Raw genomic sequence first — 23,778 nt, forward strand, 5'->3', positions numbered from 1 at the left:
TTGGTTGATGAAACAAAGTTTGTGTACATACAACCATCAAAAAGCAAAGTTAACACTCCATTGTGCTCAAAACATTTAGAATTAAGTAATATTTTGGGTAACAGATTCAAGATTTCAGATACTCAACCTGCAATGCATATCCATGTTTGCATACTGTGTAATTTATAATTCTGTGTTTTTTTTTTTTTTAATTAACTGAAAGTACCGGACCTCTAGCAGATGATAACAGTACAGTGTCAGGGGGGCCCAAGACACTGTGGGGTGGAAGGAGGATGCGGGTACTGTGACCATCATGAGGCCTGGTCAGCGGTTATGCTGGGTACACATTTAATGGTGTGTACCCAGCTGATGTCGCATGCGGCGGGCACCGGCAAGTCTGTACACACTCGCCGATGCCGGCAGCAACCATGCTGCATTCAGCAGCATAGCCCCCGCTGACTATATCGCCCATCGGACCTGCATGCAGGTCAGACAGGTGATGCCGCTGATGACGAGCGGGAGCGTGCATCATCAGCGACATAGCAGGTAAACACTGGCCAATGTGGACGATGACACAGGTCTAGTGTGTACCCGGGCTTTAGTCCCTTTTCAGAGGCCACCATTGCTGCGGTCTCCTAACAAATGTACTAGTGCCACAGTCCCCCAACAGTAAGAGGGGATCAGAGAGGAGATCATGGATGTCAGAATGGGTCAATAAACAGAAGTGATGGATATAAGAAAGGGTCACGGAAAAAAAAAAAAGAATATACAGTATGTGACAGGCGAAGAGAAGTCATGGATGTCAGAATGTGACAGTAAAGATAAATGATAGCTGTTATACTACTGCTCTCTACCGGTGTAATCCAGGCACATATACTACTGCTCTCTCCCGATGTAATCCAGGCACATATACTACTGCTCTCTCCCGATGTAATCCAGGCACATATACTACTGCTCTCTCCCGGTGTAATCCAGGCACATATACTACTGCTCTCTCCTGGTGTAATCCAGGCACATATACTACTGTTCTCTCCCGACGTAACCCCAGGTACATATACTACTGTTCTCTCCCGATGTAATCCAGGCACATATACTACTGCTCTCTCCCGATGTAATCCAGGGACAAATACTACTGCTCTCTCCTGGTGTAATCCAGGCACATATACTACTTAAAGTTTTACTATATCGTTTGCATCTTAAAGTAGGAAGCAGAAAAATAAATTCTAAAAAAAAAACAGCTAGGTAGAACTGCACTAATATGGGCGCCATCTTAGCCATACCCGTGACCCATATAATCATCTTTTAAAGTATATCTAACATGGATAGTATTTATTTTTATTTGTCTTTTGACACAAGGTATTCTTACACAGATGCTGATACAGCAGCAGAGGATAACAGGAGAATAGAGGGCCTATTTAATTTCCTGTGTGCTCTTCAGTAGGCCAGCCCACTATGTAAATTACAGGAAGAGTTGGTACATTTCACAAAGACGATATGCCAGTGTGTACGGAGTAAAAGATTAAGTGCCAATGTCCTCACACCAGATATATCTTTAGATGCCATTGACAGTTGGTCAGGGTGTATGAACAACCACCATCTGCAGATATATGGTTTAGTTGGATTGAATACTGGTAGGAATGCAGAGGTAACAGCAGAGCTGGTCAAGCTGCACATCTTGGTCTTTTAGACTTTCCTTACTCTGGGCATTCAAGACGAGGCTACTGCTACGCTAACTGTACCTTTTGGTTGTCCACACTATATGAATGTCTACTGCATCTACCTGCAACAGACATCGTTTATGAGATTTGATACTGTGTATTAACAGTCTGTATACCCCTCTCCTTCCATTCTTAAGTTTTGCTTCTTCCCATGATCCCCCTCTCTCTCGTACGCTATTTTGTGTAAAATAAATAAATACTAATACCAAAATAGAGGTTTTAAAGCGCCACCTGAGTCTGATTATACGGATGTTTTTCTATAATTGTGTTTTAACTCTTATAGATTTAAAATGCACTCCCCCAGAAATGATGGGTGTCAGCTGAATCAAGAGAATGACAGCAGTGGTAGTCTGCAATTTGCATAAAAATAGTAAACAGAAGTGGCGTGGCTTGGTGCAGCATGGAGTAGGACCGTCCCTGCCTGCTCTCCTGCTGTAAATCCTGTCGGAAATCCTGAGGGTGCAGCGCCCCAGGCTCCATACTTACCTGAGTCTCTGGTGAAACTCCCCTGCTGACACTGGGACTGGAACCGGGAAATCTGCTATGGTATTCGGGCTGCCTGTGCCTCAGCAGTGCTACTCCCCTGCTTCCACGTGGGCAACTGCGGTCTCTGGTGTCCCGGCTCAGCGGCAGTGAAGTGCTCTGCCCCACCTATTGAGCTCTCTGGCTGTGGTGTCCAGCGCTCCTCTTTCCCCGGTGAGCCAGCTGCTGGGCTCTATTTTCTGCCTATTGAGCAGTGTCCTGCCTTTCACTCCACATTGAATCCACACAATGACAGAGGCCAGTGCCTGCCTGGTGTTTGGCGTGTTTCTGCCTATAAGAAGTCCACCTTTTCTCAAATTTGCTTCTCAAGTGCTGGGGACTGCCCTATCTGAGTGTGTATTCCTCAAGTCCTGTGGCTATTAGTGGATGCTGGCTGGGATTTGCAGTCCTCCTATGTGGTCTGTCCTGAGTTGTTCTAGTCTCAACACCTCTCAGCCTAACCTGCTGTCGCTAACTGTTTGACGTTTTATACTTCTATGTGACCTTACTTTAATTGTGCTATTACTCCATTTTTAAGAACCCCGATGTTTCCACTTTGCATTATGGGAAAGTCGAGTCATGCCTCTGGGGCCGCCTCCAAATTGGATTGTTTTGCAAGTACTTCTCCGTTTCCACCAACTGATACCCCTCCTATTAATCCGCCACCTCCTCCCTCTACTTCCGAATCTAACACTGTCAGTGACCCCCAACTCTCCTTCACTCATGTCCTTTAAGCTACTGAAGCCTCAAAGAGGGTTACGGATAAAATTGGAGAGGTTCAGGTTGACATTTCCTTAATCTGCCACGATCTTCAAAAAAATAAGGGGAGCAAGTGGGGGAGGTTGACCATCGCCTTTCTGCTTTTGAGGATCTTAAGGAATCCTTACCTGGGCGGATCACAGCCCCCTCGGTCAAGGTGGCTGCTTGTTGCTCTAAGCCCTCAGACCTGGAGGGTCACCTTCGCAGGAATAATCTACGCTTTGTGGGCATCCCGGAATGGGCTGAGGGATCCACTCCCGAGTTATTCCTGGAGGAATAGCTGGTGAAGCTTTTTGGCAGGGATGCCTTTTCTGCCCAATTATTTGTGGAAAGAGCCCATCGAATGCCTGCTAGGCCCCCTTCTCCTGGTGCTCCACCTAGTACATTTAATGCTCGTTTGCTTCACTACAGGGATCGTGATGCTGTCCTGAGACTGGTCCACCTCCATGGCCCTCTCAAGTTGGACAACCATTCTGTGTAGGTCTATCCCGACTTTGCTGTAGAGTTTTTAGATGCTCCATTCACGGAAGAGGAACTGAATGCTGCTATCTCCTCTTTACCACATTGTAAAGCTCCTGGAGTCGATGGTGTCCCAATAAAAGTGTACCAGAAATTTAGAGGTCTTTTTTATCCCATGTCTCCTTGACATTTTTGACACTCTCCTTACTGCAGGTTGTCTCCCACCATCCATGTCGGAGGCCTTGGTTGTTGTACTCCCAAAGCCAGGGAAGGACCCCCTTTACCCAGTCTTATAGACCTATCTCCCCCTTACTACGGATATAAATATATTGGCCAAGCTATTAGCTATTTGTCTTAATTCTGTTATCAGCTCCATTATACATTCTGAAAAAAAACAGCTTTATGCCAGATAAATCCACTACCCAAAATCTTAGACGTCTCTCCTACCATATGCAGATGTCCCATAGGGATGTCCCTGGAGCTGTGATGGCTTCCCCGGATGCAGCCAAGGCCTTCGACTCGGTGGAACTGGAATATTTGTGGGAAGTCCTGGTTAGGTTTGGTTTCGTTCCCAGTTTTATTTCTTGGGTCCTTCTTTTGTATTCCTCCCAGTCGGCCAGAGTGTCAGTGAACTGTTGTATTTCCTCATCTTTCAAGCTCGGACGTGTTACACGTCAGAGGTGTCCTTTATCTCCTGCACTGTTTGCACTGGCTATCAAGCCCCTGGCGTGTCTCATTTGCTTACATCCGGAAATTCACGGTCTGCAGGCAGGCCGTGTAATTGATCAGAGGTGTCCTTTATCTCCTGTTTGCACTGGTTATCAAGCCCCTGGCGTGTCTCATTTGCTTACATCCGGAAATTCACGGTCTGCAGGCAGGCCGTGTAATTGATAAGATATCGTCCGCATAGAGAGGTATGTTGTTACTTGCAGACGATGGCCCTACGCTAGAACGAATGATGAGTGTCATTGAAGATTTTGGTTGTTTTTCGGGACTTTTGATTAACTGGTCCAAGTCTAGCCTTTTTCCCTTAAACGGTATCCTCTCTCTTTCCCTTATACTCTCTTGCCCCCTAAAATGGACTGTCTCCTTTAAGTATCTGGGTATCTCCATTGCTATTGATCTGGCTGATTATGTGGAATGGTAATGCCCATCAGCTTAGCTTTTAAACAAAAAAATTAGTGTGTGGAAGAAACTTCCACTTACAGTCACTGGTCACATTCATTTATTTAAAATGGTTATTCAACCTAAATATCTTTATGTACTACAGCACTCCCCTATATTTATCCCCAAAAGATTTTTTTCCCATATTGACTATTCTTTCCTCTTGTATGGGAAAAAAAAAAGACCTCGGATTGCACTTCAAACTATGTAGACCTATACTTGCGGGTGGCCTGGGTCTTTCTAATTTAAGATTCTATTATATGGCCTTACAACTTTCGCATCTGTTTACCTGGTTGATAGCTGATACTTATACCACATTGGCGGGATTCCATGGTGAGCAGACGGGGTCCCCTTTGGCTCCCTTACAGGTTCTGCATTCCGTTAAAACTCCAGATAGATCTCCTCCTTTGCTCCGACAGGCCCAACTGGTCTGGCGTTTTGCACAGCGGTTATTTGGGGATGAGGGTTTGGATCCCGATGTTCCACTTCGGTTTAACGAGGTTCTCTCTGAGCTGCGCATGCTGGGATCAGAGACCTTTTGGATTTCTCATGGTATCAAAACACTTTGACATCGGATTCAAAACTGTGTCCTCCATTCCTTTGAACATTTGCATGTGGAGTTTGGTCTTCCCCATTCGGCCTTCTATCGATATCTCCAGCTCCGTCATGCCCTGCGTGCCCAGTTTGGATCTGACCCTATATTGTTATCCCCTTCTGCTCTAAAATTGGCACTCCTTCAAGTACCTTCTCGTAAGACTGTCTCCTACCTCTACGGTGATCTCATCTCTCGTAATTTGCCGGATGCCCTTCTTCCCCATTGAAATAAATGGGAACTAAATTTGGATCCTCTCCAGGACGCGCAATGGACTCCAATACTGGGCTCTATAGGGTACACCTCCCCCTGTGTCAGTTTTCAACAAATCCATTACTTTATTTTGCATAGGTCCTACCTTTCTCCTATTTCTAATGTGCATATGTATATTAATGCCCCAACTAATTGTCCCAAATGTCATGCATCTGGCTGTGATTTTTGGCATTTATTATGGGAACACCCTCGGGCAATCTCCTGGTGATGCACGGGACAGCTACAAAATTTCAAACGACAAACTTCGCCAAAATACCAAGATTTTAATGGGTCTTAAGTTATAGGGTAAGGCATTGCTACTAAGAAATTAAGTTTTCATATAACAACCATTTCTTAGCAGACCAGTTTAAAAAGGAAAACAAATTTAAAAGCATGTGATGCACGGAACTCAGAAAATAATATTTTCTACCTTAACAGAATGTAATGAATAATTATGTTAAGTGTGAAAGGGTACATGCTTGTTAAATGCATTTTCTATTTAAATATACTTCAGAGATCTTTGGTATAAATCAAATAATTAAACAACTGTGAACTTGTGATTTTTTAAACTTTGTGATGCACGGGACAATTGAAAAGGATGCACGGAATTTGTGTGACTTATTACGTGTTTACCTGTCTTGAAGGCTGTGTTTAGCATTTTGGAACAATGATTTGGGCAATTTTATACTTTGTTCAAAACGTAATCGATAAATTACTTGTTTCTACCATGGCCGGATTAACAATGGGGCAGATAGAGCTGTAGCGCCAGGGCCGCCATTGTAAATAGGCCCACAGGTTCTCAAACTGGCCAGCCGAAGTTCTGTCCACCCTACATATAGTATGAAATAAAACTATCTGCTGGATTCGCCCCCTGGCCCGTCCAGACTAGTTATTTCTCACCTCAGTCAGATGACTGAGCTGTCGGGTCAATTTCTAAAGACCTCTGCTCTAACTCCACCCACTAACAACTGCTGAGCTGCCCCCAGTGGGTTGCCCTGCTGTAACGCTGAGGAGATTCTTGATTAGTGCCGGAACTCCTCAGCAGTGTCTGCTGTGCTCTTATTGGCTGAGTGACACATCACACACAGTCACTCAGCCAATCAGAGCACATACACTCCCATCCCCACACAGTGACTATCCGGACAGGAGACTGCTGGATTAAATTTCAGGCAGAAGCTCAACATGAACACAAGAAAAATTGTAAGTCTAATGTCAGTGTGTCACATATAGGACTGTACAGGGAATAAATTACTTTTAGAAGTGTGACACCCCTCCATCCCCCTTGAAACGTCCATGTTCCTTCTATCGCTATCCTCTAGATGTAGCAGCCCCTCCTGTAACCCCTAACCCCTTCAGGTTATTGGGTCTGAAGTTGAAGTTTCGGTAATGATTCAGCACTTTAGAACTAAACAGTGGAAATGGCCAACAAGGATAAGGTGTTTTACACCCAGGACAACACTGTAATAAAGATACAGCCTTCAGAAGTTGCAAATGCACAAGGGTATTACTAGTTCCCAGATTTAGTTTGATTTGTGTGATACATGGGACAGTTGTTTTTCTCTATTTTAGAGCAATTATAAACAATTATCTTAATTTGTTCATGGATTTTAGTTACATATTCAGACTACAAAGATGAGCTGTGGTTGTTTTGTTTTGTGATGATTATTATTAGTACAGTATGAAAATGTTGCCTTTCACAGTGATGCACGGAGCTGCTTAGCATATTTAAATGTTAATATGTCTGTGCATATTTAAGCTATATGGCAGATTTCATATTTAATTTGAAAATACCACATATTGGGTAGAGTGAACAAAGATGAGGTACTTCCAAACAGTTACAATTTACAGAACAGTGTGCTGTAAAAACTTTGTTATAATTGACAATTGTTATTTATGATTTGTAACTTCTACATTGGTGTAATGAAAAACCTACCTACAATGTAGCTTAGAGGTAAATCAAAGTAGTTTCTTATACTTTGGAATGTGTACATTTAATAAATATAAACAAATTACTGGTTAGTGAAATTACAGTTTTTGTAGTTTATGTTCACTTTCTGGAGATTCAGTCTACACTTCTGTCATTACCATCATTAGAAGCTAATCTTTGTTTATTTGCTTTAGATTTGGAAGAATTGTTTAATGTTACCATTTATCGTTAGGTTTCGGGTTTATTTACCTTGGCTAAAGTGATTATTGCTCGCTCCTGGTGTGCTCCGGATCCTCCAAATATACATATATGGCGAGCGCTTGTTTATTATACAATTGACCATGAAAGTAACGTCTATACTAGCCATAAGGCTCTTCCTAAATATCAAACTATGGGACCATTTGGGCTCTTTTCTCCCTTGGGCCTTCGTAGACCAGTCGGAGATCTCTCCCCTGTAATGTATTTTCTTTTCAAACAAACATTTTTCTCTTTTGGGCTCATTTGGAAATTTCCTCTGTTTTTTTTTATTTTTTTACTTCCATGCACTGGTTGGGTATATGTTCCTGCATTGGTCCCAGGCCAGGTTTGCTCAGGATATCCTTCTGAATGTCTATTTTGTCATTTTATGATGTGTTCTTTGTTGGCACCACATGTATGTTAACTATTTTTTTTAGTGTATATATTTTTTTATGTTGGGTTTATAATTTGTGGAAAAAAAAAAAATTACTTGATTAAAAAAATAAATAAATAAATTAATAGTGAACAGTAAACTTGATAAACCGTACCAAACAGTGCTTTGAGTAAGATGATTAACCCAGAACCTTATATTTAGTGTAGCAGCATGTGCAAAGTGCTTAGAGTGCCAGTGCAAAAAATTGTCTGCTACATGAAATTACAAATAAAAGTAAAGGGATTGATGCCCTCAATGTAGAGCCTATAAAGTGTACATATTGCATGAAGTGTTTATACAAGGGAGTGACTAAAGATGAATGAACACCTTCAGTAAAAAACCTTGCAACGATCAGTGGTCAATCGGTCACATCAAATCACAGGTGTGATCAGTGCATGAACTAGACTATGAATACTTAAGAATACACAATTCATATACTAGGTCCAAAAAAAAATTTCTACAACTCTAGACCTCCTTCAACAGGTACCGGCACAATTGTGATTGCATACAAAAAAAATGACCAGCAATATCATTACACAATTCTAAAGGCAGATTGAGATACTGGAATTAAAACCATTCATGGAAAAAAAACAAAAAAAACTTTAAACAACTTACTTGTTGCACTGACACTCTAAGCACTTTGCATGTGCTACCTGACTAAATATAAGGTTCTGGGTTAATCTTCTTACTCAAAGCACTGTTTGGCGCTGTTCATCAAGTTTACTGTTCACTATTCTTTTTTTTTTTTTTAATCAAGTAATTTTTATAATTTTTTTCACACATTATAAACATAACAAAAAAAATATATACACTAAAAAACTAGTTAACATACATGTCTTGCCAACAAAACACATCATAAAATTATAAAATAGACATTCAGAAGGATATCCACTTTTTTGCACTCTCTAAGCACTTTGCACGTTCTGCCACACTAAATATACGGTTCTGGGTTAACTCCTCTTAGTCAAAGCACTGTTTAGCGCTGTCCATCAAGTTTACTGTTCACAATAAATAATAATGTTTAATAGAAATGTCAACTGACTATTGACACAGGTGTCTGACATCGGGGCTCCCTGGATCATAATCTGCTTGACTGCTACTGCTAAAACTCAAAGCAAAGTGCATAAAACATAACTCTTTCTTGTTTTCAGGTGATCTAAAGCTATGTAATAGAAAGACGCAATGTAATGATACATTGTGCACTATAAACACTGCATGATCTGGTGTACGATGTCAACCATATATCATTACATGCTACATGTAGCAGCATGGCGTCGTTCATTACAACGACCCATCTGCTGTACAGAACAGTAGATGGGAAGATGTGATGAACGACCATTGCGAACGACGGATCTGGTGTACACAATGTATGATCTGTCAATATATCGCTCCAATCCTAGACGGAATGATACATCATACGACGGATTGCATAGTGTGTACCCAGCTTAAGGATCTCCAGGATTTAAGATGAAGGGAATGCAGTAGATTGCTTTGACATCTGCTGCGGTCCCTCCATGGAGGCTGCTGAACTGTCAGGGAGCTGTAGGGGCAGCGGTGTGACGCTCCAGACGGCACTGCTGCATAGATTCTGGCTGCAAAGTGCCATTCTAGGCACCCTGCTAGCCAGATAAAGCTAGCAGAAAAAAGCTCAGAGGGCCAGACCAAATGATTCCGCGGGCCTGAGGTTCCCCGTCCCTGGTGTAAGCTATCACTCTGCATACAGTTCTTCCCTGGAACAGGCTCTTATTGGAGCATGTGTTCTGGTAAGAGCACCATGCTAAATTCCAGTGAAAATATAAATTTTTCACTTTGCGAATAGGTGAGAATTTATATTTTGCACTAAAAATGCAGATTGTGATAAATAGGGCCCTTAATGTGACCATTAGTAACATCTGTGCAACAGTTCATAAAAATGTCTCATTATTTTAGTAACTAGCGTCAATAAAAAAAAATAAAAAATCATACTACTAAACTTAGGCAGTTTGTAAGCATATAAGTTAATTGTTCTTACAAGTAGTATTCTTCCAAATGTGGAGGGAATTATGGCAATAAAGAGACTAAGTTATCATACATAAATAAGCAATTTAAAAAGGAACTTTTGAAAATAATTGATTGACAGACTGGGGGTTGAAATAGTCTATTAAATCTTACGTTCCCTGACAAATACAAGTATTACCTCCTTTGAGTACAAGGTCCCCCGGAGCAACTTTAAATCCATACTCCTCAATCCTCTGGCTGACCATGTTATTCCACACATAGCTCTGATAACTGTGGATATACATTAGTCTGTTGTTCCTAGGTATCTAAAATCAAAAAGATTAATTTTAAATGTTCTGTTTTACACAATTCCTCATTCCCAATATGATATCATAAGGATCTAGCTCAAATAGTAACGTTAGTCTCTTCATTTCTAGAATTAAAAGTTAGTTTGTTTTTACATTTTGCATAAAAAAAATAAAATAAGATTTTTGTACAGAACATATATATATATATATATATATATATATATATATATATATATATTTTTTTTTTTTTTTTTATTGAAGCAATGAATGTTATAGCAACATTGAACAAATATATGAAATTACAGATAACACATAGATAAAAGGTGTAACACTTAATCCAAGAACTAATACACAGATAATTGTATAAGGTCAATAATTCAACCAAATTTTCATTACAATATGAGTATGTAGGACCCAAAAAAACAGTCCAATAGATAAGGGTAACCTTATAGAACTGAAAATACATAGTGAGCAGAAAGCGGCACTAAAAGATGTCAAAAGTTGAAAAATGTGTGTGAGAGTCAGCTGGTTTAGATACATAAAATACAATATCGTCAGCAAAAGCTGACAATTTAATTTCATTTCTCTATGTCAAATCTGAATGCCTTGAAACTGGGTGTTATCTTGTAATAAACGCAGAAGAGGCTCAATAGCCAAATTAAATAAAAGTGGGGAGAGGGGGCATCCTTGGCGCATTTCGCGGTGCATAACAGTAGGATCGTTGCAGTGACCATTGAGTAGCAGTGAGGTAGAGGGGGACGAATATAAATATTGAATAAGTCCGGATGGAAATTCCTATGTTGCTAATACTAAACAAGATGCACCTGAGCTCAATTTTGAGCTTCATGGCAAAGGCTGTGAATATTTGTAATGTACATGTGATTTCTTAGTTGTTTTTTTTTTTAATTAAATTTGCAAAAATCTCACAAAAACTTTTTACACTTTGTCATTATGGGGTATTGTGTGTGTAATTTTGAAGACAAAAATGAATTTATTCCAATTTGGAATTAGGCTGTAACATAACAAAATGTGGAAAAAGTGAAGCGCTATGAATACTTTCCGGATGCACTGTATGTCCACCTGAACTAGCAAGGTAAATAAACGATGCAGAATTACTTTAGAAGATGGAGAACAAACAAACAGTATACATTTATCGAGTAAATATAACTGTAAACTATGTTTTCACACAAGTCCGTCCCCAAATTGCAGTGTACATAAAAGTGGTATAATTATAAACACTGATTACTTTATTAGTGAGAAATACGGCAACTATAACATTTCTCCACTAGATGGAGACAAAATAAAAGTAACCAGTCCATCTGAAGCTTTTTCAAATGTACTCAACAATCTTTGAAGTGCAATACGTTTTTAGAATATTATAGAGGGTACAGTCAACAATATTAAATAATCTCAGAGTGCAGGGAGCAGGTGAACCTCCCGATCCTACTGAGGTGATACAGTAAGTCCCGTAGAGTCCACACTCCAACTATATTTGTCACAGAACCCTAGTGGAAATAGGCAATTTCATAGATACAGGAGAGATTGGAAAAAGAGAAGGGATAAAAGACAAGGGACACAAAGTGGGCGAAGGGCTGAGGTTAAAACACAAGGAAGAATGGGATCCAAGTAAAGGTAAGAAGTAGAGGAGTTTGTTAGAAAGATATTAGAAGAGGAAGGGGGTATAACAAACAGGGTTAGTGTTGGGAGAAGCACATCCACTAGTAGCCTCCACTATCCTCCTCACTTCAGCTGCCACCTCCAGTATCACAGATCTCTCAACAAAACAGTCAATGTAAGGGGCCCATTTATTAATGATCGCATTTTGCAATGCGATCAGGGCATGCAGTACCGCCCCTGATCGCATTGCAAAATGCGATCCTATCTGCCGCATGTATTATCCGGGACATGCAGGGAGACGGGCTCCGAAAAGAGCCCGTCCCTGCGATGTCTCCGGAGGGCAGTCGGGGCTTCTGCGCATGCGCAGTCCCGCGGACTGCACATGAGCGGCGCCCATTGCCGGCGGAGGGATCTGGCAGATCCCTCCGCCGGCTGATATGCGGTAGATGCCCATAGGAAACAGCGGCTAACGCTATCTTTAGATAGCGTTAGCTGCTGGGGCCAATATCGGGAATGCTTCGCATTCCTGATATTGATACATTTGGCAGCATCGCATCCCCCATAGAAACCTATGGGGGAGGCCGCTGCCGGCGGCAATGGAGGGATTGTCCCTCCTTCATAAATTCGGGGGATACTAAGAGGGGTATTCAATATGAAACGTTAACTTCACTGCCGAAGTTAACGTTTCATATCGGAGTTTTTTGCTGCGTTAAAGTATCGGGCGCGCTCCCGCGTATCCCCGTATTCAATTTGAAATCGTCGAAAACGGGAACCTCCGAAAGTTGGATTTGCGTAAAGTTACGATTTTTTCCATAAAAAATTTGTAAGACCCCCCTAAAGTTGTAAAAACATGGGGGATCACTATGGGTAACCCCGTTTTAGCCTTTAAATGAAAGTCGGGGATTTAAATAGCCGCTACAGGTGTTTTTTTCCCGACATTGAAGAAGTGTTGCAGAAGAGCATTTAGGTTATTTTTTTCGTTTTTTTAAGTGGCCCCATCAAATTTGGGGTACATGAAAATGGGTACGAGCATATTTTGGTGTCCCTAAAGTAAATTTTTAAAAATTCTGCATTTGTGCACCTGCCGCTACTTTGCGCAATGAATAAAACACCTGCCCCATACTTGGGGACCCCACCAGAAATAATTTCGTTAGGTTGGTAATTTTTTTTTACATAATTTTTTTTTTTTTTTTAATGGTGTCCCGATTTTATTTCCTTTTAAGGGGACATTCCCAAAACTACAGGCTATTTTTTATAAAACTACACCCCCAAACACCTATTCTGCATTTTTTTCACTTGCTATAGTGATTTGAAAAATTATCCCCGTTTAAAAATGCCCCTTGACCCCATTTAAGGAAAAAAACGGGAATTTTCGGGAAATATGCCTGGGACCCCCCTAATGATGTCCAGACATGGGGGATCACTATGGGTAACCCCGTTTTTGCCAGCAAAAGATAGTCGTGTTTTTAAATAGCTTTGCCAGGTGTTTTTCCTGCCGCGGCTATTAGAAACCCCAACTTCCTTCAGTAGTTAAAAATGGGGGTACCCATAGTGATCCCCCATATCTAGACATCATTTGGGAGATCCCTAGAATATTTCCCAAAAATTCACATTTTTGTTAACCTGTAAAAAAAAAATAAAAAACAGTAAAAATTTAGAAAAAACATGACATAAGGTCCCCCCCCCCCCCCCCCAAAAGCCAAACCAGCCCCAGGCTAGCCAGCCAGTGGTGGTTTCTAAAAATATGGGGAACAAAATGTGTAGGGTTCCACCGTATTTTAGAAACCAACACCAGGCTGCAGGGACTAGTGCTGGTTTTAAATATAGGGGGCAAAAACGACGTGGGGTACCCCCTATATTTAAGACCAACACCAGACCCAACCGACCGGGGTGCAATGCCACAGCCCGGAGACCCAATCACCGGGGCTCCAGGTCCAAAGCATTACACCCCAAGTCGGTCAGCGCAAGCCGGTGATCTCGGGGGAGTCTGGGACCCCCCCAAAAAGGGTCCCCCCTCTCCCGAGCACCACAGGCTTACGCTGAAGCCTGGGGCTCATCCCCATACCCCTGGAGCGGTGGGTATGGGGGTAATAGGGGGGCCAAATAATGTAAAACTATTGTACTTTACAGTGGAACAACAAGTGCCAGCATGCCTGCCATTTTGCACTTGTGGAACTACAAGTGCCAGCAGACATGCGGCACCTGTAATTTCACTGTAAAATAAATAGTTAAAAAAAGACAAAACACACACACCGTGCCCAGTATAAGTTTATTACATACACCTACCCATTCACACATACTTACCTATACCAGAAGTTTCTGTCCCCTTGTCCAAGTAGAGATCCTTGGTAGCTGGCCCTGCAAGAAAGATTTCATACTCACCTACATCCAGCGCTGGTCTCCGTAGTAATCCATGGGATTTAAAAAAAAATAAACGAGTTACCCGATCCACGCTACTAGCTATGTGTATGTGTGTTGTCACACATACACATAGCTCCCGAATGGCCGCTGCGGCACCTCACGGGGCATTGCAGTCCCGTCAGCCAATCAGCGGCAGCGCTGACTGTAGAGCACCCGCTGATTGGCTCCGGCAACTGACAGTTCCCACGTGGTGTGACTCGACCACGTGGGAACTGTCAGTAGCCGGAGCCTATCAGCGGCCGCGCTACAGTCAGCGCTGCCGCTGATTGGCTGATGGGACTGCAATGCCCCATGAAGTCCCGGCAGTGGCCATTCGGGAGCTATGTGTATGTGTGACAACACACATACAGATAGCTAGTAGCGTGGATCGGGTAACTCGTTTATTTTTTTTTAAATCCCATGGATTACTACGGAGACCAGCGCTGGATGTAGGAGAGTATGAAATCTTTCTTGCAGGGCCAAGTTGTAAGGATCTACTGGACAAGGGGACAGAAACTTCTGGTATAGGTAAGTATGTGTGAATGGGTAGGTGTATGTAATAAACTTATACTGGGCACGGTGTGTGAGTTTTGTCTTTTATTATCTATTTATTTTACAGTAAAATTACAGGTGCCGCATGTCTGCTGGCACTTGTAGTTCCACAAGTGCAAAATGGCAGGCATGCTGGCACTTGTAGTTTCACTGTAAAGTACAATAGTTTTACATTATTTGGCCCCCCCTATTACCCCCATACCCACCGCTCCAGGGGTATGGGGATGAGCCCCAGGCTTCAGAATAAGCCTGTGGTGCTCGGGAGAGGGGGGACCCTTTTTTGGGGGGTCCCAGACTCCCCCGAGATCACCGGCTTGCGCTGACCGACTTGGGATGTAATGCTTTGGACCTGGAGCCCCGGTGATTGGGTCTCCGGGCTGTGGCATTGCACCCCGGTCGGTTGGGTCTGGTGCTGGTCTTAAATATAGGGGGTACCCCACGTCGTTTTTGCCCCCTATATTTAAAACCAGCACTAGTCCCTGCAGCCTGGTGTTGGTTTCTAAAATACGGTGGAACCCTACACATTTTGTTCCCCGTATTTTTAGAAACCACCACTGGCTGGCTAGCCTGGGGCTGGTTTGGCTTTTGGGGGGGGACCTTATGTCATTTTTTTTCTAAATTTTTACACATTTTTTTAACAGGTTAACAAAAACGGGAATTTTCGGGAAATATTCTAGGGACCCCCCTAATGATGTGTAGACATGGGGGATCACTATGGGTACCCTCATTTTTAACTCCTGAAGGAAGTCGGGGTTTCTAATAGCCGCGGCAAGTGCATAAATGCGACTTTGAAGAAAGTGGTGCAGAAGAGCATTTAGAATTTTTTTTTTTGGAAAAATAATTATGCCCAGCAAATTTGGGGTACTTGAAAATGGGGGTCAGCATATTTTAAAGTTGCTAAACATACTTGAAAAAAATCGTGAAAAACCCACTTGCGCAAGGAGCTGCAATGAAAAAAACACCTGGGGCATACTTGGGGATCCCCCCAGAGTCAAGTTCGCTATTTTTTAACTTTGTTCCCCAACATTTTTTTTTTTTGGCCCCCAAATTCAAAGTGCTTTTTTTTGGGGTGTCCCAATTTTTATTTTATTTTTTTGACACAGATCGTTTCAAGGGGTCATTCTGAAGGGTGCAGGCTATTTTTTTTTAAGCCTGCACCCCTAAACCCCAATTCTGCACTTTTTTTCGACACCTATTCAATGGTGAAAACTTATCCCCGTTTTTTAACTTCGACTTTTCAAAAATGCGATAAGTCTCTGAAATTGAATACGGTGTAAAAGTAAAACCTGCGATAATGACGTCATACCTCCGATATTAACGCAAAAACGGACTTATCGCTCCCATATTGAATACCCCTGTAAGTATTTGAGGTAAACCCCCGAAAACAGGTGTTTTCGGGGAATTTACCTCAAATGCACTTTGATAAATGGGCCCCTAAAGGAGGAGACCAGATGTGTAGAAGAGCCGGGCAGGAATAGGGAACCATCAGCCTCCGAAGGAGAGAGAGCGCAGGGCAAATCTTCAGCCAGATCTCGGTATCACGCCGAAGCTGGATGGAGAGCAGAGGAACTGTCCCGACGGCCGCAGGTGTAACCCAGGAAGGAGCAGTGTCTCAAATCAGGGACACAGAAGCCGGATCCCCGTTCAGCAGAAGATCCGATCACAAGCTGCCAGACTCTTTCACAAGACGTATCCGCTGGAGGACTGCGTGGGGTAGGATCGCGGAGGAAGAGGAAGGCTGAACATGTGTATATTACAGAGGACAGCGCCAGGAACCTCAGGCTCTTCACATCAACAGCAGTCACAGCGAAGGGTGCGGGAAACGCAGGAGCCGGAGATGGACACAGCACCATCAATGGATCCAGGCAAAAGACCCAGAAGGCAATCAGGCAGGTGAATGTGCTGTCCGCGATCTCTCAGAGGCGCACCCAGCAATGATGAAGGTAAGTGATGCAGGTGTGCAGGCAGAAACCTCTCAGTATATGCCTCTGACAAAGTCAGCAGGCTCCGCAGAGGAACAGGTAGGTCAGCTTCCATATATATACCGCTGGGACATGCTGGTCACTAAACTCCGCAACTAGGTTCACTTGTAAGATAGTGTTTGCGTGAAGACGCCGGGAAAGGTACAGGAGGTGATACCCCAGATGCCACACTGTTTTTCGCACCAAGATTATGGCGTTCATACAGGCCACTTCTTTAAATGGCCAGACTCCGGAGATGCAGTAGAACGTGCATGTAAATAAGTACTATAAATAATGGATGGAGGGAGATTTTAGGCATCTCTGCAGAGAGATTGGTTAAAATGCGGCCATACCAGACGCCCCGCCCACCGGACGTCAACTTAAATCCTTTTATTCATCGTTTGCAGATCACCAGATACATCCCAAGGGACATAAGATGTACTGCATGTCCAAAATATTAATATATTGAATATACTAAAAGAAAATGGAAAGGAGCGCTCGTTATAGAAGATAATATATTTGATAAAAAATACAAAATTAATTAGGATTAAGTCATAATTAAAAACACATAATTGACATATATAACATACAATATTAAAATATATACCAGGCTGGCGCGCCACCTATCAGCATGTAAAATAGTAACATTGTTATAAAACACCATGACAATTCCATTAGGGGCACACAAATATAATATTGTTGAGATTAGTAAAAACCAACAGGTTTAGGGCTGAAGCAGATATTAAATTAGTCCAGTTTGTAAGCAAAGTTGGTAAACAAAGAGTATAGTCTCCAGCAGTCAGTAGACCCGGTCACAATCGTAATGCAAACGCTGTTAATATGCATCCCTTTTATTACACGGTATAATCCCTCTGCAGAGGTAATTAAGAAAATTATCACTAGAAATTAGTTATTAAAATCTGATACATTTCTTGAGAAAACTACGGATAGACTTGATAGGGTAGTTTTTATAAAGGCTCCAAGTCTTAAACAGAAATTGGCACCTAGTACTGTATGTTTAATGCTCACAGTAAGGACAATGCACCAGCACTTGTTACGTCCCATGTGTTATGGCTCCCACCGAGACCTTCAGGGTTCTATAAATGTGGGAGCACCAGATGCTTGACATGCAAATTTTCAGCAAATAAAACAGTAGAAGTAATCTCATTCAAGACCAAATAGAAATTCACTATAAACAGTTTTTTAAACTGTAAATCATCATACATGAAACTGTGCAACTGAATCATATTTGATGGCCCTCTCAGTATCACACTTCGAGTGAGCCGGGATGTGATGCCGTAGGTCCCTATGGGTCACCACGCGTGACTCTCTGAGAGGCAGGTATAAACAGTCTGATTGTCCATCTAGAGGAGGACCTTACTGCATTTTTTCCATGTATTCTTTCTCATCTCATTTATCCTTTTATTATATTATTCACGATTACAACAGATCCTTTTTGTGATCTAGAGACATCTTTTTTCATCCTTATAAGTCCATTTCAAATGTTCTAGACCATCTGTTAATGGTATTATGGTGTGAGGCTCACACCACTTACAATAATATTAGGAACTAATCAATTAGTTTTTGATTATTACGATCATAATTGAATATATTATATATAATTTGTTTGTTTTGATGAGGACAGTTAGTCAATTTTCATGTTAGGTCTATTCTTCTGCACTGCAACATTTAGAATGACGTATGTTACGCTGGTTTATAAGAAATGGGAGGTATTTTAGGGGTTCCCTTATATGTATGTGTGTTTATGTATGTGCATAGTGTACGAATCAAATCACATTGCAGATTAAAATTCTAAGAATACCTTATGTCATTAAACATCCTGTTAGTAGAACTGTCCGATTTTCAAAGTTTTGTTGTTATATATTGTTGCAACAAAAAGAAAAGAAAAAGGGAATTATTGAATAAATAAACAATTTAATTGTATGTTTTCTTGAGATCTCAAAATATCTCAATGTATACTTCTCAAATTAAAGCACTTATGGATGATTTACTAATTTTATATATGGAAGGAATATTGGTTTGTTTATTGGGTATTTTTTAGATTATATGGTTTTAATAAGCAATCTATTGTACCAGTGAGTACACCGTATGTATTTATATGTGCACTAGAATATTTCATTGTGTTTAACGACTTTCAGCTGAAACTAGCTAATTTTCACATAAAAGGGCCCCACTGAGAGCTTCTCTATATCTCTGATGAAACGACCCACGTGACAGGTCAAGAAACGCGTCAGGTGATCAAACCAGGAATTGCGCTCTAACACCAAGACCTAACACCAGCACAGCACACACGGACCAGATACCCAACCGCAGTGCTCCCATCTCTTGGTAGGAGACTGCAGTTTCCAGCACTCCGTGTTAGCGGGACACGCGGCAGAGATTCTGAACTGACCGGGACCCCACTATCAACACACGTTGGAGGCACTTGCATTAGATTTGCGAGGGGAAGTAATCCACAGCAACGGTCAGTATCCGATCTCCAGGACCTCCCACTCCGCCCTCCAGTCCCCTAGTGTCTCGACTGGCTACCGCTGATCAGGGAGGAATGACATAGGGTCAGGTAATCACTAAACACTGAGACCCCATATGCTAAATACTGGACAGCTATACTGGTTTTTTTTTTCACATTTGGGACGAATGCTTTGCCTCTGGAGATTGCTTGCTTTTGCATACTAATAACGCTGACAATACTTTTCATTTATATCATCTGCGACTGTGCTTTCATTTGTTCAGAGATTTTATATCCTACATATTAACAGCGTTTGCATTACGATTGTGATCGGGTCTACTGACTGCTGTAAACTATACGCTTTGTTTAGCAACTTTGCTAACAAACTGGACTAATTAATATCTGCTTCAGCCCTGAACCTGTTGGTTTTTACTAAACTCAACAAGATTATATCAGTGTGCCTCTAATGGAATTGTCCTGGTGATTTATAACAATTTTACAAGCTTATAGATGGCGCACCAGCCTGGTATATACTGTATTTTTCTATTGTATGTTATACAGGTCAATTATGTGTTTTATTATGACTTATTCCTAATTCATTTAGTTTATTTTATGAAATATATTATCTTCTATACCAAGCGCTCCCTTCCATTTTCTTTTAGTTGTTTCTTGTAGTCGGGGATCAGCATCCCCGTTATTGTGATGAGAAGCGGTGGTTATTAGAAGTATATAAGTGCTTATAAACCTTTATATTGACTTATATCCCTGTTTCTTGTGTATTTCTGTATGCACATACATAGCTCTATTTTATCACAAGATATTGAATATGTAATACATTGTGTACACCAACCTCCAGGTGGCCGCAGGGCATAGCTGTTCAGCAATAATCTGGACGCTCACATTTTCAGGAACAAACTATAACACCCCAATGTAAACCTGGCGAGTTACCAAGAATGGTTCTAATTGAGGAAGTACAACCTATTCTGGATATCATAAAGGACCAACAGGTAGCCTATCCTGTGCAATTCCCTGGTCCTATAAACATAGGTCCAAAAGGACCAGACAAATTTGAAGAAAAGAGCTTATATCACAATATACTCATTAAGATGGGGCTTAGTGAGCACCTTAGGCTGAAAAGAAAGTTTCATGCAAAATACAACACTTTATTTCTTACAGATATGGAATGAGGACCTACAAGAAAGAGCCCACAGCTCTGAAACTTTCCTAGCTCCAAAAATAGCTAGCGGGAATGCAGTTTTACAAGGAAGGAATTTTAACTTGCTCAAATCCATTGCTTCAAAAGGTGGGTGCTGCAGTTGGGAGATAGTGATGACGGAAGTTCCATGGAACCGATAAGGCATCTACCATCTTGTGTATCCCTCACCCTGGAGCAGAAGTGCACCACCTTGTGCTACAACCAATATGCAATCATGTCAACAGCCATGCTAAGAGATATCAGGATAAAAATATGTTTCTCTGTGATGAAGTGTCTTTCTGCTGTGAAAATCAGATCCCATTTTTCTACCCTTGGGATTAAAACCATTACGAAGGTTGGAGTATTTTGCTCCTTTCAATATATCATACTGCTGGCAACCCATGGCACTTTTGGAGACCAATTGTTGATTTATGTTAGCCACAGCTATGGCAACATCCAACTGGATCTTGATGGCCCTTACTCCCAAAAACTGGTGTCCCCTGACGTGAGTTTTGAAATCCACTCTGAGCTAAAGCACATTTATTGGCAGTTGTGACTCCTCTGGAGTCCAAAGGCCTTCAAAACGATGCCTGAATAGCCCCCCAGACTGGAATGTTGGTGCTTGACATTGTCTTGTCCTATATGGCTATTTCCTCATCCACCAGCCGAGCGATAATATAAACCTTGGTTGAGACTAAAATAAGGTACATGGATTTATTTATATATTTAACTCATCCTGTTCCATGCTATCAATAACCTTAATGATACCATCATGAACATGTCCAACCTCAGACCATTTAGGAGTTTTAGGTTCAAAATATGTTGAAAGGTAACATCAGGGTTTCTGGACCAGGCACAGAGAGGAGTAAAAATCTTTCTGCTGTTCAAGGACTGGAATAACTACTGCTGAAATGGAGGACTGTATGGGGTTTTGTCTCCAGGAAGACGGATGGTGGAAAAGCACTTGAGCGGGGATTTCAGATGATCACTTGAGCGGGGATTTCAGATGATCTATGCTGCATCTTCGTCTTGCAATGCCCATCACCCAGAATTCTGTGGTGGAACTGAACCACTAATCCCTGAAGAGAAACACAGAAGCCCCCGCCACAGGAGATGCCAGGTAGGCATTCTGCTTGTCGTCCTGACTGCCCAAGCCTATTTCCCTCCCTGCAACTCTACTCAAAGATGGACTTGCACTGAGGGATAACAGCATTAGCTTCTTATGCCTAGTGAATGTGTTAGCCAGCCCTTCACCTGACCCATGTGCTCAAACTCAAAGTCTCTCTTAGCTACTTAAATAACTGCTTCACAAATCAATTCCAGTCACTACCTGCACCCAGAGGCTATAATCACCCTCCTGGCATCCGCAGGTACTGTATCCCACTTCCACAGTTCCAGTAAAGAAAAAATAAAATAAAAAATTAAGTCAAAATAAAGCTAACAGTGGGTGCCAGGGAAAAAGCACCCAACTCTGAGAGGTACTAAAAGTACCAAGCAATCAGAATTAAGGGGAAGGAGCTATACTACAATATAGTGTAACTGTATTAAAATCAAGTATAGGAGTGTGCTGGCAACCCTCCATTTAAAGTGAAGCACTTGACTGTCGGGTACCCTCAGCACAACGACCAAATCTAGACTCGTACCACCTACACCATAGCTTAGGATACTTGGGTAACGTCCCTCTGCTCATATAGAGGTATCTCTCGTGGTTAACAGTATTAACTAAAGCTATCCATTTATGAAAATCCGGGGTAAGTCCTCCCCCAACGAGACTCTGGCTATAACAACTTTGGCCAGGGTCATCACTTTGAAAACATATTTGTATATTAGAACATTAAATGACTCCTCTAAGGAAAAACCAAAACGGCATGTTATAGAGTCAAGAAGGGGCAGGGCAGGTAAAGTACTTTGAGCACAATCCCAGACCTGAGTCCTGAAATGCAACACCTCGCGACATTCCCAAAGGTGATGCCAGAAAGAGGCCTCGCTAAGCCCACACCTTCTACATGCAGAGTCTGTCCTGAGTCTCATATTAAATGAACCTTGTGGTGTATAGTATATTCTGTGGAGTACAAAAATGTTTAATCTGTTGGTAACATATACACGCTGTAGCCTCACGTGTGCTACCTGGCATCAGTGCTTACTGCTCCTCAGAAAGAACCCCTAACTCCGCTTCCCATTTAGGTTTTAATGACAAACCGAGACTTTAAGGACAAAACTGCGAATTGAGAGTGGAGTACAGAACAGAAACAACCCTTTGGTTTCCTAGAGAGAGTAACAGCGTCTTAACTGGAGAGACAGAAAGACAAGGTGGGGAGTCCCCATACTGGGCATGTAAAGCATAGCGTAACTGAAGATATCGAAAAAAGTTTGATTTAGGAGTGCTGAACTCTAATTTGAGCTGGTCAAAAAGCTTTAAGAAAGTTATATTGATAGACGTGGCCAAAAGTGGTCACGCCATACAAAGACCAGAATGATTTGCGATCAAAGCTGCCCAATTCAGGGAGTCCAGCTTTAACCCACAAGGGGGTATCAGGATCATTACCTTGGTGTCCAAGTAAGCTATTTGCTGCCGACCAGATTGCAACTGCCTGGTTCAAAAGGGGAGTATACCTTTTTAGCCCTTTTACCTACAAGGAGAATCTGTAATGGCGACAATGAGGAATCCGTCTGCTCACCCAGAAAGCCCAGGAGGGTCTTACCATTATTACCCGTAGCCCATTCAATTAAATGCGATAACTGTACTGCTAGGTAATATAGACATAAATTGGACAGGGCTAAGCCACCATCTCCCTTAGGCCGACACAGCGTATGAAATTTGATTCCTGCCTTCTTATCACCCCATACAAAATAAGAAATTAAAACATTAATTCCCTGAAACATCCTGTTAGAGAAATAAATAGGTGAATGTAGCAGCACATAAATATATTTGGGTTGCATAAGTATTAACCTAAGGGTAAGGGGCAATTTCTTCCACAGATGTAATTTGGTTTTAAAATACTCTGTAATAGGGTGGAGATTCAATTTAACATAATCCTGAGGTGATCGAGACTCCCAAATATTTAAAACAATTAGTCCATTGTAGAGAGCAAACTGAAGTCAGCACAACTGGAGACTCGTCCATAATAGAAAAAATAGTAGCCTTAGCCAAATTAATCTGGAGACCCGAGTAAAATCCAAAACTTATCTACAGTGAGCAACAAATTGCGCAGAGCGGTATCTGCATCTGCCAGAAACAGAAGCTTGTCATCAGCGT

At 41.8% G+C, this 23,778-nt stretch overlaps 1 protein-coding gene across 2 annotated transcripts in view; it reads right to left on the reverse strand.

The window, feature by feature from the left end:
- Positions 1-23,778, reverse strand: part of PUS7 (pseudouridine synthase 7) — a 186,271-nt gene that overhangs the window by 26,141 nt on the left and 136,352 nt on the right. For both annotated transcript variants that reach the window (XM_088480231.1, XM_088480230.1), the window contains exon 12: positions 10,219-10,345. In XM_088480231.1, coding sequence (XP_088336357.1) covers positions 10,219-10,345 — 127 coding nt within the window. The remainder of the gene's footprint in view (positions 1-10,218; positions 10,346-23,778) is intronic.

Source organism: Taudactylus pleione, unplaced genomic scaffold (assembly GCF_031769625.1).
Source record: "Taudactylus pleione unplaced genomic scaffold, aTauple2 ptg000251l, whole genome shotgun sequence".
Lineage (NCBI taxonomy): Eukaryota > Metazoa > Chordata > Amphibia > Anura > Myobatrachidae > Taudactylus > Taudactylus pleione.